The sequence below is a fragment of the Cyprinodon variegatus genome, unplaced genomic scaffold (assembly GCF_000732505.1).
Source record: "Cyprinodon variegatus isolate N-32 unplaced genomic scaffold, C_variegatus-1.0 Scaffold40, whole genome shotgun sequence".
Lineage (NCBI taxonomy): Eukaryota > Metazoa > Chordata > Actinopteri > Cyprinodontiformes > Cyprinodontidae > Cyprinodon > Cyprinodon variegatus.
The window spans coordinates 1,344,046-1,360,928 of record NW_015150493.1 but is presented as its reverse complement, the minus strand read 5'-3'; the positions used below and the strand labels follow the sequence as shown (position 1 = coordinate 1,360,928).

Here is a 16,883-nt window from a genome sequence, read left to right as displayed (position 1 = left end):
AACTTCACTATTTCACATCGTTGTGGACACATGTCACTTAGTAAAGTAGGTTTACTGTTGCAGCAAACACATGCACACCATTGAAACACATCATAGATCTAATTAGGACTTTAGTATTAATGCGAGTATAATCAAACCAAACAGTCCTACAACATAAGGTAAAACTGGACATATAATAGAACCAACCAAAGTAGAAGTTTCAGAATTAAGGCTGAGGCATAATTTCACTTTATTTCACAATATAGAGTCTAAAGCTCTTCCTCATGAGTCCATCAGAACTTGTATTCCCTCAGCATTAAAATAACAAAACCAGGATATTTAAAACAGCTAGTGAAACTTAAACAATAGTCTGATTTCACAAGTGGATTTAATCTCATTATTAGGGAAGAGATTGATCGGAAATGTTATTAAAAGAGGGAAATCAATCTGTCTCTCAGGCTCAAGTATTAGAATGTTCAGTAGTAAAGTAAAGAAAGTCTGTTTGCTCCTAACCCTCATAGCATCAAACTGAACCAATAGGTTTCTGGAACAATGTCTTTTGGAGACTGTTTGGCCATAGTGGTGGAAGCCTGATGATCTGGGCTTTTTGGCATTCACAGGACCTCTTGTCTTAAGCCTTATACACAAAGCTTAAGACATATTGCGTGATATTTGTGCCGAATTTTTGCCCTGATCATCCCCTTCCAAGATTCCCTAGTGATTGATAGCTCTTACGGTAATCTTATGTAGAAGGTTTTACTACTGTATGTGTTGTGTTACGGCAATCTAGTCTGGAATATCAGGACAATTGTCATGTTGGACTTCCTTGGCCTAATATCCCAGCATTGTGAATGGTGTGTTTTTTTTTTTTAAGGACAGACAAAGATACAGTTTGTTGAATCTGACATGAAGACAATCAGAATTCCTTTTCCTGAGAAAAAAAAATCACAATTCACCTGTGTTACAATATAGTAAGTGAATCCCCTACTTGCTCTGCCACCACTATTTACACCAGCACCTTTTTAATGTTATTTGTTAAAACTGGTTCCAAACCCATCGCCATTGCTTCTGCATCTCTGCAGTGTTTATGTACCTTGAACTAAACCATTGATTGAGAGATTTGATAAGGGTTTCCTGTCTAACATTTGAATTTCCCTCAATGAAATCTGCTAAAATGGGATGTGTTATGGCTGTACAAATCACACACTGGCACCAAACCTGTTATATCCATGATTTTTTTACTATCATGTGTCTGGTCTCTTACATAGGTTCACCGGAAATTTTTTCAATCTCAAAAGCCGTGTGAACCTGGCACTGCAGCCATTCAGTCAAACTAGGTCATGAACAGGGCAGTCATTAATTTTCAGCTAGCACTACCAAAGAAGTGACAAAGGATAAAAGAAAAAAAGTTCAGCAAAATGTCTTAGTCTAAATCTGGTGTTTATTTTGTGCCATTTGGGGAGTTTTATATAATTTAACTAAACTAAAAAAAAGATAATCCCTTATTTGGGAATTATATTTTTTCTTGACTGCAGTCTGGTTTATCAGACCTGAAGGAAAATGATATATTAACTCATTTTAATAGTTCTAATTTCACATAGTATACTTTAGAGCAGTCTCCCAAGTGGACATGCTTCTAACACCTTCCTCTACTTCCATACTTGTGTCAGGTTGAAAACCTTCTTTGGCCTTGGCTGCATGTCCTAAAATGAGCTGCCAAATGAGCACTTTGATGATTCTTGGCCAGGTTTGAGCATTGCTGTCTGGGATTGCTTTGTTGTGCTGTACATAGCAGTCCCACTCCCCGGCTGAAGATTGGTACAACAATCACTGGCTCGAAAGTGAACAGATTTGGCAGAACACAGGCCTTATGTAGCTCTGGCTGCATAGCAAGACGGCAAAGCAGGTTGATTTACTGTTTGACATGGATTCATTAAATTACTGCAGGAATGATTAATCTTTCTTTGCAGCGCTGCTGAAAAGTTGTTCTCACTGCTCCTTTACTGCAAACAGACTAGAGTCTCATCGGCAAACAAAAACAGTTGCAAAGTGGTTCTAAATGTAATGTGGTGAAAGACTACAAAAGACTCCAATTCTTTTGTTTATAATAACACTGGACATGACCTGATTTGATCTTTTGAATGAAATTAAAGCACGGAAATTAATGTGAGAGTTAGTTATGTTAAAAACAGAAATAAATTACAAAAATCATGAAAATTAAAAGCAAAATTTACTGAATAACAGTGCAGACTTCGCACATTGACATGCACATGATGGGTAGTGAGCCGTTGTGTTTTTTAAATTTTAATGTGTAATTAAAATTAACAAACTACTGATTGGAAAATCTAAGCAAACAATATTCTCTTTCCCATGAAATATCTTGTCTTTTGTAGCTTGTAGCAAAAATACAGATGCTTAATCAAGCAAAAGATGATTCTACCAAACACCTGATAACATCTGTATTTTTGTGGTATCACATTTAATAGAAGTAATTGTAATTAATTTAACACAAACACACTACTACTTTATTTCTATACTAAACCCTTAAGTGCCAGCTTGATAAAACAGAACCAAAGCCACGTGCAAAGTAGCAGAGACACATGCAAATTACAGAAAAACTGGAGCTACGATGTCATCTAGTCATGTATCCATCCTCATAAAAGATGCGGTTCACATGTAGCCAACTCAAAAATGATTGCTCATGGTTTCCATGTGGCTGGGGACTTAGTGTCGCTTAGTTTTATATGTTAGAGTACAATAATTTTGTTGATTTAGATATAAAATAAAAAAAAACAAAATCATGTACAGTGACCTGGCTGTTTTCAAATCATTCTACAGATGTAGAACTGAAATTCATATCTATCAACAACTAATTGAATAGCGCGGAGCAAAGCATTTAAAACAGTTTAGTTTGCACTACCTTCTTAATCTGATAAACTCAGTGTTACAAAAAATATTACACTGATACTAATATTTTACAGGAACAACATAAGCTCAATGTTTCGTCTTCACTTTGTTATCGGTCATCAAATAGCTGATCTTGATTATGGCTTCACAGCTCCAATTTCTATAGCTGTTTTTATATCAGCATACGAAATAGTTTTTCATATTTTTTATTTTTTTTAAATTACCATCTTGTGTTTCTGAATCCTGTTTAACAGATTATGGTAATCCTGTTATGTGTGTTTTTTTTTTTTTTTACAAATACATTTTTTTTCACTCAAATCAAATTAACATAAATAGAAATACATTTTAATTATTTATTTTTGAAAATAATATGTAATTCTGGGTTAGAGCTAATTAAATTTACAAAATTCTGTTTCCTAGAAAATGTAAATATGTTAGGAAAATGAGAAAGGATATTGAATCAAACAATTTTATAATGTGACCAAAATAGTCACAAGACGGCTGTTGTCTATAGGCACTGAAGTTGTTCACAGACAAGGTAAGACGCAAAACTTGATAGCTAAAGAAACGGGCTGTTCAACATGCTGTATCCATGTAAATCAAGAGAAGGTTGAGCGAAAGGAATACATGTGGCAAAAACAAATTTGCAATCAACAAATAAACATTTTTTTGTGTGTTAAATCATTTCTGGACCAGAGACAACTTCATAACAACTTCACTTTTGTTACATGCTCCAGTTACAGTGTGTGTATATATATATATATATATGATAAATTGTCAGATTTCTTTATCAACCAAATAAAGATCAAATCAGGTTAGGCTTAGCATTAACTTTCTGCCTAGCTGCCAACTACAAACACTAAAATCTTGTTCCCACAACCTCAATCTACTTTGAAGTTTCCCCAGAGACTTAGCCTATTTTTTTTTAATCAAATATATCTATTTAACTCAACATCGTGTTGATGTTATAAAGTAGATGTGTACCATGACCTTTTACCTCTGGGGGGCTGTTTATAGGGTCAGAGACTATCTGTGTAATCTTTGCTTCAACTGTTTGAGAGAAGAGCAGTATTGGGTGAAGGGATGAGCTGCTATGTTAAAAAAAAATCATTTGCTTGCATCTTTGACAAAAAGTAAGTCTTGAGCCATTAGACAAATGTGCAATGAAACCCCAGAGGGGCTACTATGGTCTTTCTGCTTGTGTAAATGTGTATCTATTGATCAAGGTCCGGAGGGATTAATGGCTTTGTGCCGTTTTGTGTCAGGGTTTTGCACAGTAGAAAGCCTGAGCGATGTGTCATCTGCCGTTAATGCCACACCACCTCATGATTACTATTGATCCGCCGTCTTGTGAGCTGTATCTGTCTTCACATCTGTCTCTCATTGACTAGACTTAAGGGGGTCATCTCTTTCTCAGTTGTTGCTGTACACACCCTTTTGAGAGCACATGCACAGAAGTTGCGTCCATCAGCACAGAAGACAATGGACAGTGATTCAGAAATGGAAGTTGTCCATAGCTTTGTTATGAAAATGAAGTTTTATCACTTGAGTATTATTCCATATACAGCACTGAATTACAATTAGAATGGAGCTTCAGTCAGTGCAATAAGTATTACAGTTCTTACTGTCATGATCTGTGCTTTATGGCGCTGTCACTTCTTGATGATTTAGCCAGCGTATGCTGACGTCCCAGAATCTCTTAAAACGCTGGCATATGCTGAACTTTCTATGCATTTTTTCAATTTTGTGTGCATACATAGAATAGTCATAACCAGTTCAGAACTTATGTCAAACGACAGCCTAACTTATGCATAAAGCACAGCAGTTGAATGCCCATGATATGTCACAAGCTAGTGTCCTGAGAGGGGCAGCATTGTGCCCGGAGCTGCCTGGCCTGCATAAAAAGAGCAGTTGGAGGACAGCTAGTAATGTATGTATTCCCGTCTCAGCCTGCACGTCTGCTTACCATGAAGTCTGGAGGGGTACTGACTGTTGCCTCCTGTAAACCACCTTTTATACCAAAACGCTGCCAATAAACCATTATACCATAGCAGTAAGTTAGAAACACGCTCAGCAGTCTGGAACACGTCAAATAGGTTGATATGCGTTGGAGATAAGTTCTTGATAAGTTACGCATACATTTTGCACAAGTCCCTCATAGGTTTTGGATGAGCTAGACACCATGACTTAGGAGTAACTTACAATTAACGTGTGTCAATGATCAAGTAACTTACATGTAAATTATGGCCCACGTATGAGCATACGCTGGGATACTTGCCGTATGTCGACGCGTGTCAGCGTGCTTCAACATGCCCATAACTTATACAAATCATATCCATAAATTATCCAATGTACAGCAGCGTTTTTGCCCAATTTTTTGTACGTCAACATATGCTGGCCAAGTCGTCAAGATGTGACAATGCTATTATGATCAGTTTTATCTGTATACTGCCTTCCTGATGTGTGTATTAGTAACTTGTCTTTCATGTTCCTTAGTGCTCAACTGGGGTTAGTTATGATAAGTATGATCAGTATTAGCGTTGCACGATGCCATTTTGTGGGCCCCGATACCTGGCTGTGCAGTACTGGTTGATACAGATACCATACCGATACCATCTGTTTGAAATCGATGTGTGTTTATGTATATGAAGAACTGCATACTGCTTGGATGTAAAATAATTGCCATCATGGCTTTGTCAAGCTGCTGCCTACCTTTGTGAAGCAGGAAAAAGACTAATACAATGGAATGGGTGACAATAGTGGAATAAACTTTTGCGCTATCAAAATGGTATCGGTGCCCTATTTGTTGATACTCGACGATACTGATAGCTTTAAGCATTAAAAAGCGCCTGCTGCGTAATTTTTGATGCTTGCAAACATAAAGGTCAGACTCCTGAGTCGTGTCCAGTAAAGTGTGTTGAGTTGCATCTGATGCTTTTGCTGCTCATGTGTTCAATGGCAGAGAGCGGCTTTGCTATTTTTGCTGTGATAAGTGGGTAAAAGTAGTTTTATTTTGATTTTAGGTGAAAAAGTCCACAGCAACAGCTGCCTCAGGCCGATGGCCTCTTGTCCCCCCCCACTAGTCATTGCGGCTGGAAGTAGATGGTAGCGTTTTTCAGTTATTCGGTACAAACTGTAAGCACCAGAATAATAAAAGTTAACATATTTTTCTGTCAAGTTTTGACATTTTAAGTCAATTTATGTGGTAATAAAACGTTTCTATGATCATAGTGCTCTCCATCAGTAGCGCTGTGTTCGTCTCCCTGCCAGCTCGCAGATCAGCTTCTCTGATTGGTTGATGTGGTGCATCTAGCAGCAAAAGTTCAACTTTTCCAACTCCAGCATCTGCTGCTTGAGAATTTTTGAACATAGTATACCTATATGCATTGCTGGCTAAAAGCCTGCTTTTATGTTTTAAATCTGTCATCCCTGTTTATTACACTTACCATTGCAGTTCAATCTTGCATGGTTCTTGCTTCTATTTTGCTCCAACAAAACAGAAAACTTGGCTTATATGGACCTGTTTATTATCAGGTTTCCTATTTGCAAATTGGGGACATTTGTCGTTAAAAAATGTGATATGGATCAATGATCAATGTTCTTTTTTTTAGATCAGACAAATAAGAGGTTAAGGAGAGAGATCCAGACATTCCTCTCCCAACCATCTTGGCTTCTCATGGTTTACCTGAAGACCTTTATAGACTACTAAGAATCTCCAGCACCTCTAGTATCTACCTTTAAAGCATCTTTTATCAAGATGAGCATGGAAATCCTGCGATGGACTGGTGACCTGTCCAGGGTGTACCCCGCCTCTCGCCCGTAGACAGCTGGAGATAGGCACCAGCACCCCTCGCGACCCCACTTGGGATTAAGCGTGTCTGAAAATGGATGGATAGATGGATGGAAATCCTCAAACAGGGGTTCTACTTTGAGCGCTCCTCCAATTGATAAAAACATATCTTCCTATCTGTAAAACTAAAGGCTCCCATGTAGTGAAGCTTATTTCTAGTATTAGGACACTTGAGGTGGACTCAAAGCCGACTTTTCACAACACGGTTTCAGACCAAGAAATGCATGGTGAGAACAATATGCTTGGCAGGAAAAGGTTTCCACATCGAACTGTTTTATATGTGACACAGAGCATTATTTGTTATACAGCTGATGTTCCCAAACAAAAGCTGGCTGCTACACGCTTCTCTGAGCAGCCATTCGCCAGGATGAACAGTGTCTCTGCCACTCGCTGAAATGCACTGACAGTTGTGTGGTGAAAAGTCGAAATATACTGCCTGCTTTTCGTTTGTTTTCTCCAAAGCTACAATCCAAATGAGCTCTCCCTGCCTGTCCAATGATGTCATAACATTTACAGCGTTGACCTACAATTTAACTGTGGATAAGATGGTAATTTTAGCTGTAAATACTCTTGATTTTCAACAAAAGTTTTGACATGGAGATGAATTTGTGTGTAGCTCTCTGTTTGTTACTGTACAAACAGTGAGCTCAGGTGCCCCATGCTCTGCGTTTCAGCCTTCTGTAGTTGAGACTGTGTTGCATAGTTTATATTGTGTGTGAATACTCCACTGTGGAGGCCGAGGCGAGCTGATATAGTACCTCATTAGCTCCTGTGGGCACTAATCTCCTTTGTGGCAGTTTTTCATCCTTAGTGCAAGATTTATGGATATTCTTGGGTATACATTTTTTGCATATCGCAGTCACCATGCGTCAAACACTCATTGGCTGATGTCATTACCTAATACCGCCTATTTTCCATTCCATTTTTCCATTCAAACATACTGTAGGAATCCAATCCAATCCAATTTTATTTTATTTGTTAAACACTTAAAAACAACCAAAATATTCATATGTAACATTGACACATCTACTTATGTATTTACTTAGTTATTTACCAATTTATTTATTTGCTTTTGTATCTTTTGAATTTATCTTGTATTAAGTAATTTCCCTCTGGGATTATTAAAGTATTTCTGATTCTGATAGTATTACTGTGTACCTTTATTACTTTAATCTGTATGTTCATAATGTCTACTGTTGTCCCTTTCACTGCAAGTACTGTAATTTATATATCCATGGAGGGAGTCAATGAATATAGGTTTTGATGGGACCAATGTTTGTTTGAAAGGAAATGTATCTCAGTTTGGCTGGACCCCCCAACAATAATCCTTGGATAATCTGTGACAGAGTTGGGATTTAACAGACTGGTTTCTTGATGTAGGTGAAATGTCTAGAGTGATCTGCGTAACAATGTTGAAATGAGAAATGTGACAAGAGTGGATGTGTGTATATGTTGATATAAAACTGACTGAAAATAAAAAGTAAAAAAAAACAACCACAGAGTGCTGTACAGAAAAAATAAATGAATAGATAAATAAATAAAACATAAAACAGTACAGATTAAAAAAAGAACAGCCAAAACATGGGTAAAAATAACATTCACACAGTCAAATCAATAAAATTGTGTAAACGATAAAAGGAATAAAACATAAAAAAAAAAAATAAATAAAGCAAAGCCCACTGTCTTGCTAGGTATAAAAAGCCAAAGATAAAAGGTGGGTTTTAACAGGTGATTTAAAAACCTGCAGAGAACAGTCAGAAAGGTGTTATCTGACAGGCATCAGTACAAAAATAAGATTTTGGTTGTAACAACAGTTGTAGTTTTAGAGGTTGACAGAGCAACATGACAATATATGATTGTTTTGGGCTGTTTAATAAAGAAATGAGATCCAGTAGTGTGACTCATGCATAGGAATAATATAGGAAGTTTTGCAGCGACAGGACTTGTCTATATAGGCAAACATCATGTCCCAAATGATGCACCAGGAGTGATAAATCACACCCAGATCAAAAAATCTTTACTTTTTTGCTTTGTTTTAAATGTCCTCATCATTCAAGTTTCAAAAATAATAGTGCAGAACTCTATAAGGATGGTTTTATCTTCACTTCTACTAAATCGGATTTTTTGTTTTAGAATCTACTGTCTGGTTATCTAAACTACTTATTTTCTGACCATTCAAAGAGGTTTATGGATTTAATATACATTCTTTTAGTGGGTTAGTAGATGTGAAAACACTGCGAAAGAAAACTAAAATACAAACAATTCACTTTACAATGCTGATCCAAGCACACACTTACTAATGCATTGGAAGCAACATGCATATCTTAAAGGAGGAGTTTTTGCTCTTATACAAAATTCCTTTAATGACCAACTTTTTTAAACCTGATTGACACGGACTTCTCAGTACAACGTCAATGATAGAAAAGTTTCCAAAAGGAACTTATTGTTTCTCAATATGCGTACTTGTCTGTATTTGTGAAACTTTATCACTTGCAGTCAAATTACTGTTCTAATTCTAAGTAAGCATCTAGGGTAAAAACGCTCAGAGTACCATGATGTGATCTTACTCACATCAGAACATATCAGAACATAATGCATCCCTCTGTGTACAGGCGAAAAAATAATCCCACATTGCATTGCAACAACAATGCTAAATGCAAGGTAAGTGAAGAAAAGTAATAGTTCTAAACCTGTAGAAATTTGTTACAAAACGTAGTTTGAAAATCTAAAATAGACCTAAAAGCTTAAGGTAGCCAATCGGTTGATCAGGAAAGGGCTCACATTAAAAAGTCCTCTCTTAGGTTTGGAAGCAAGCACCTACAGGCTACATGTAAGGCAGGCGGATGGGTTGTTGCTTTATGTTGCTTTTTGCTGTATGTAGTGGCTGAAAGAGAACCATAAAGGTTTTCTTTGTGTATCTGTTTAATTAATGTATGTATCATAATATATCATATATCATAAAATTAGCTGATTTCTTCTGAAATGATTAGCATTTTAAAGTGATGTTAAAGGGTGATAAAGCTGTCCCATAGTTACCTCCTTACAAAACTGTTTCAATTTCTCTTCCAAGCATTTTTTCCTCTGTATCACCATATTAAGGATGATTTTATACAGAATCCCTTACTGGTCAGAATACTTCTACTTTTCCTTGTATATAACATTTCTCTAAGATTGTGTTGAGTTGTTAACCTAATTTTATGGGTTTGAACTATTTTAATATTGAAAGGGAGGTAAAGGAAGCACAGCTGCAGGTTTGGATGCAATTTCACATGAGCTCCCAGTGATCCTCTTCACACTCACGTTCTGTCACCATCTACTCCAATGCATATTAAAATGATACTGTTTTCTTATAAGGCAATACTGAGTTAAGATTTCCTGTACCTGCCATCTGATTATCCGTTTTTATAGGTTTCTGTTATTCTAATATTTTTACTAAAACATTTTTTATTTGGTTTTCTTATGATATCTAAAAAGAGTGTAAATGAGGGCATTGCTGGTAATGATAAAAGCAAAATAAGGCGAGGGTTTTACTGCAGTGCGTTTAATTCTCGACTCACTTTTACGATGTTGCTTTGCATCGTTCTTCCTTCGTAACAAATGGAAAAATATCCTCAGCAAACTTCACAAAAAACTCTTTACCTTACACTGGCCTCACCCAGTTATAAACCACTCCAAAGTCTTTGCTGTTGCTCTGTTTTCTTTTCTTTAAATATAGTTTCCACCATTTTAGTATTTAAATGCGTTACCTGTTTTTTTTTAAGATCTCTGTTACAATGACTGCAGATCTGCTTTCTTTTGCAAAAAACTTGAAAAACCATTACTGATATTAGGATGTTCATAATGGATAAAAAGAAAACCAAATTCTAATTTCAATGGGTTCAAATGATCTAATTTTCCATGGTAACCAAACAGACCTTGTGCGACTCCTGGATTATTCATTTTTATCTCACAAGCAATGGGATTCAAGTGCATAGTCATGCTCCTAGACTGATACGTTTACGCAGATGGACATGCACAAATGCATGCAGAAGCAGCAGGAAGCAAGCACACACACATACACAGGGGTTTGGTGTCCTAGTTTCCATCTGTGGAGAAGCTATTCTCTCTTGCTCACTGTTCACTCCTTCACTCATAAACTCATTTTGTGGCTAGTTGGCCCACTACATCATCATGTGATGCATTGCTCCTGCTTTACAGATGTATGTACATTTATGCATCATTGCCCTTGTGCTTATATTTAACTGCATGGATGTTTTTTTTTTTTTTTTATGTGACGTATATGTTTGAATGTAAGCCTGTTCCTTAATGTGCTTGAGCGTGCCGTCTGTCAGGCTGCTCTGTTTCATTATCGCAGTGTGATCAAATACAACAATCAATGAGAGATTAAATGAGTCCTTAAAAAAGAACATCTCACAAGTCCAAATCCCCACTAGACTGCCGTTTGTTCAGCCACATCACAATCCTTTCAATAAGGGTAAACTATATTAGCTTTTCTTTGAGTTATATGCTCATCATGAGCATACAGATTTCCCTTGGATCAGAAAAAAAGATTTTCAAGTAAAGTACAACATTCAGTAAGACTCTTTGTGAATTTCTGGCATTCAAAAACCATAATAATAATTTTATTTGCATTAACTGCATGGATCATGTACCTGGCACCTTGTTGTTCACTTTTGTTTTTTAGCACCTTCTGCCTCAGTGTTCCTTAATTTACATCCCACCTTTTAAAGGTTGTGTTTTGCTCACACTTTCTACTTTGATGAAATTTGAATCACGGCAGCACTTTTTTAAAATCTGAATTAATTAAAAGCTGTATCAGTTACTCACTGTTTCTACTCTGCTTTTAATATCAACTGTTCCTTTTTTTCTTGTCCATCCATCAGTCTGATAAATATTGCTCCTTTGATTGAGCTGGTAACTGTCAGATTTAGGGCTGCTTAAATGTAGGAAAAATCTGATCAAGTTTATTTATATCAATACTGAAATTCATATTATTTTAACTGAGTAATAATGGAGATTTGAAAAAAAATTGCCCCTAAAGATGTGCATTTTCCTTCAATGTGTGATTCTAGTTAATAATACCATGACTTTGTGGGCAGGAGCCTAATCCTGAAGACAGAGGTAATCATTCTGTTATGGTACCTGCTTCAGGAATGGCTAAACACAATACATGCAGTAGTTGTTTGCAGACTCCTTGAATGCAGCTTTGTGGAGGCATTTAAATCTCTGACTCTATTAATCTCCCCTACTACTTCAACGGGATTATCTTTCCAACCCTGTCAAGTCTGTGTCTTTTGTTGTTGCTTTAGAAACATTTAATACTACACTTTTTCCTTCCACTTAATTTTCTCCCGATAGAATGGAACAAAACATTATTCATCCACAATGGGAATTCCATTGTTCAAGCTTTTAACAACATACATTTCACACTTGTAGACATCCAAAACATGACCGACATCACAAAGAATAATACAAACAGAACTATTTATAATATAATATCAGTTAAATGCAAGTCTAATTTAGTGTTCCTACAATGTTAAATCTGGTCTCTTCTGTTTAATAGGGAAATCTATACCTTTATTAAAGAAAGCAAACCTTCTACCTTAATCTGCTGCATTTTTTTTTTTTTTTACAAAAACCTAAATAAACCTAAATCTTCAGAATGTCCTTCATTTAAATTCCTTAAATGTTTACTGTTTATTTACCTAAACTAAATAGTATTTTTGTTATATAAAGGTATACGCAAGCAAAAATTTTAATCAGGCATGCCCAAAGTTGGTCCTCAAGGGTTGCCATCCTGCGGGTTTTAGAGTTCATCCTGTACTGCTTCACTGTCCATGCTAACTTATCTTGATAACACAACAGGATGTGTTTTAGGTAATGATTACATGTAGCATTGGATGCTAAAACTAAAGAGGACAGATTCTCAACTATACAAGTTTTTAAATTTCTAAGGGATGATATATTGCAGCTTTTGCTAAGCTTAAACAATTTTGACGCCGTATTGGATTAGGAGACATGATTTTTGGAGTCTTAAACCTTTTTTCAATTTAATATTTTTTTGTTTGTCTTCAGTTGATAATTCTGTTTATGCTTCAGATTTGAGAATCAGTGTCAAGCGATCTTCAGGTGGATTCTTTTGTTCTTAGAAATTACTAAGGAAGTGGGAGGAATAATACAATTCTAGATTTTAAGCTGTGATGTGGAGATTTGTATGACTAAACCCAAATGTCTTTCTGTAGACTCATGTGGAGGCTGACCCTTGTTTCAACTAATTGTAATAAACAGGATTAAAATTATATATAAATATAATGAACTCAGTTACCTAATGTGAAGGATAAACTGACGACTGACTTCCTGTTTTTTTTTTTAGAAAAATAAGGAAAAGCCCAACTTCATTCAGTCCAATGAACCCTTCCAATCATCCTGATCCTCCTGTGAGAACTACCAGCTTTCCATAATAATTAATTAATAACCTCAATATTTTTGGCATATATAACAAATAAATGAACGTATCTGGTTAAAGGCTCAGGAACCCTGAAACATAATCATGTTACATAAATTATAGCTATGTTGGGTTTCAGGTTTGCACTTGGAGTGTGGGTCACATTTACATAAATGTTAATGCCTTCGTCTATAATATTTCACAAGGTTGGAGAAAAAAGCAGATGGTGATCTGTTTAGATCATCTAGAAGTTGGTTCATAGCATGCTATTGTCTTTAAACTTAGATCAGACCAACAGTTTTTATATCTTTTCCATTTTGAGGAGTGAAGAAAATTCGGTCTTATGTTGAATGGTTTTAAAACCATGATTAATCTGTTGCATGTATATTAAAAAGACTGGGGGAGGTGTACTGATAATTCTGCTACCAAGGACTATATTTAAGTTGAGATTGAAGTTAAGATTTTTTTGAAAAAAATTAAAACATCTAAATTAGAGGCTTGAATTTTCCTCTTTTCCAAAGGAGATTTACTGCAATAAAGAGTTGATAACTTTCAAAAGGATATTTGCACTTTATTCTCAGAAGTAGCTATTTAAGCTTAAAAACAAAAAGATTACACAGCAAAATGTGGCTGATGTTCCAGATTTTTAGGATTTATTAAAAATATGTTCTTATGCTCTCTTATAAAATCAAAGCAGAAGTGAAGAAGCTCTGGTTAGTTCCTTCAGTATCTGTAGACTGGCTCTGCTCTGGCTGCTGTCCACCTTGTTTGTCCGGCTGCAGAAAAATCACAGATTGGTAGATGCTTTTACCGAAGCCATAACGTCCCACATGAGGTGGTGTTTTGCTTTCTTTGTTGACTGTGTGTGTGTATGCACATGTTTTCACTCTCTCTCCCTGGTGGTGCTGGGGTGTTTGGCAGGATAAATATAGCTGCGTTGGTGTAAAGCTGTTTTCTCCTCGGCTTTTGTAGCTTTAATCAAAAGCAATTTGGAGGAGGGAGAAATGGAAGGGGAAAGCAGGGGTTAGAAAAGGTGCAGAAAGAGGAGAGATGGTAAGAGGAGGAGATGGGGGTGACTGATGGCAGAGTATTTTATTTTAGCTCTCTTTAAAGAGTCATCGGGGAGTGTTCAGGTGTAATGAGAACCCTGGTGGCTGCAGGAGTGGGACTGAATCTACTGTCCTCTGGCTCAGCTTCTCCATCCTCTCATTGTGTCTTTCTCACTTCCTCAGTCTATCCCAACTTCCCCAATCTGACTCTCAATGTTCACCAGATCACTGAGGCTCACTTTGACTATTTTAGAGTGTGGCCAGATTCTCCAATGTGATATTCTTTGACATTGTTGGGGATATAGGCAAGGGGTTACATGGCAAATCTGGAAATGCACTATCCTTCCCTAAAAACAATAAAATAAATAAAAATCATAGTGTAAGTCATGCATTTACGTATACATTTATTATATGGTTTTAAGACCTGATAATAAAAAAAAAAACCTTCTTTACAAGATCATATCTACCTAAAAGTGTAGAAGAACACACCTGATTTCATTTGGATAACTTTGAGAAAACTCATTAAAACAAAATTATTTTCTAAAATACTATTAAAAACCATTTGCTGCTAAGATAGTATTTGTTAGTGTTATCTAAACTTTATCTTAATATGTTTAGGATGCATCTTGTAAAGGAAAGATATAAAAAAAAATTTTTGGCTTTGCAGAACAAAAGTCCTGTTTTTTTTCCCAACAAGCCAGTATTACCTGGGTATTTACATGGGCCCCAGCCTTTACTTGGAATCGTGCCAGACATGCTTGTAACTATCCTGTGGTTAAAAAAAGAAAATAAAATAAATAACACTTAGGTTTGCAAAACTGCATGTGAATGAACCCTGAAAGACTCGATACATTAAACACATTAAGAACTGTTTGCAAGGCAAAGTATTCAGTTTGCTAAAGAACGAAAGATGAAACCTTAAACCAGTTGTAGATCATGTTGGTGGAAAGGTGATGATTTTGGCCTCTTTGCTAGTAACAGAACCTGGCTACCTTGCACTGATTGAACTGACTATTAAATCCTCCTTCTGCTAAAGTATTCTGGAGCCAATTGTGTGTCCTCTTGTCCAACAGTGGATGGTTGGTCTAAACTTAGTTATTTACAGAACCCAGACACATTTTTACAATCTCTGAAGTTGTCCAGAAACAACTTTACAATCTAACATTCTCCAACAGTAAATGATTTCTGAGACATATTGCTGCTAAAGCTTCTCTGCATGCTGCTGTTAAATTGTCAGGTGGACTAAGTTTTTCATGTGCAGCTCTTCCATTTTGGCCTTATCTTGTTGTGATGAACAATTGGGTTTAGTGAATGTGGAGCCCTTGAACTGAAAAATGTTTTTATTTAAATTTTTTTTTTAACCATGCCTGAAAATAGAGCAGTAATAGTTTGAATACCCACCAAATGTTTCATCACGAGATAAAAGTGAATTTGGACTCTCCTCTGCAGTCTGCAGCCAGTGTACAGTTGGTGTACATATGTGCGATAACAGAATTAGAAGGAGAACTGGAGATGTTATTTTGACAGTAATCCTAGTGTCCTTTAATTTAACAGTTGGCTCTCTGTTCTTCATTTGGTGGCCAAAGGCAGCCCACAGTGGGAGAATCAAGCTGCTCCCTGGTATGTTTGCCATCCTTTATCTTAAAAAGCTTCCATAAAAGCCTTTATTTTTTCCCCTAAATGGCTTACTGCACAAGTGCAGCTCTTTAGGAAGAACACTGTTCCATTTCCTGTTTGACAGCAGTGGGCGCTTGGCTTCAAATGAGATTGTGGCAAACTGTCATTTTGCTTTCAGTTGTTGCAGTGAAACATATTTCCATAACACCTTTTCATCCCAAGCTATCTGTAAGGGGATGTGTTTTATTTCATTATCATATATGTTCTGGTTGCATGATGGCTGATGGAGGCATTCTGTGTTCTCTAGGTGATATGGGTGTGCAATAACTGCAGAAAGCAGCAGGAGATCCTCACCAAGCCAGGAGAGTGGTTCACTGGTCCTCCCGGGAAGGCCTCTAGTCTCGGTTCTGCTGTCAGTGAGCCGTCTGTGTGCCAAGTGTCCGGAGATAAGCTGAGATCTCACTCCCAAGCACCCACAGGCTCCACTGGGACTATCCAAGACCAAGCAGGTGTACTGGGGACCACCCCTGGTACAGATGCTCGGTCGCTAAGTGAGCCACCACGGGACAGGTAAGATGGAGGGACAAAAGCACGAAATACATGTATGCCACTCAGATAGAAATCACATATGTTCTGTGGTTTCAGTTTCTGAAACTGGATCTGATGAAGAAGTTGTTTTAGCGACCACTTTGTTTTTATACGATTGTTTCCGTTGTTTACTACAAAACGCATAATGTGAATCTGCCATCCGGACATCCTTGCATCCTTCAGAACATAAAACCCTTCAGATGTCTGTAGAAAAAGCTTTTCAAACTTCACATCTAAGGAAAATTAGACTGTAGAAGGTCTGGATCTAGAGGAAAAATATTTCTCCAGTCCGTCAGGTATTTTTTTAGTTACTCAGTTACTTAAAAGCTAGATTATTCAAAAAAGGTTTTACTGAGATTATGCTCATAAAGTGAAATAAATTTTCCCAGATATGCTGTGAAGATTGTACTGTGCATCCCACAAATAAAGGGTTTCCTTTTTTGTGTCA

At 36.7% G+C, this 16,883-nt stretch overlaps 1 protein-coding gene across 6 annotated transcripts in view; it reads left to right on the top strand.

Moving 5' to 3' along the window:
- The window catches only part of rims1 (regulating synaptic membrane exocytosis 1), a 108,716-nt gene that overhangs the window by 42,618 nt on the left and 49,215 nt on the right, over positions 1-16,883 (top strand). For 4 of the 6 annotated variants that reach the window (XM_015370000.1, XM_015369998.1, XM_015369996.1 and 1 more), the window contains exons 5-6: positions 15,785-15,850; positions 16,155-16,417. In XM_015370000.1, coding sequence (XP_015225486.1) covers positions 15,785-15,850; positions 16,155-16,417 — 329 coding nt within the window. The remainder of the gene's footprint in view (positions 1-15,784; positions 15,851-16,154; positions 16,418-16,883) is intronic. The other 2 variants (XM_015370001.1, XM_015369997.1) reach the window with 1 other exon arrangement.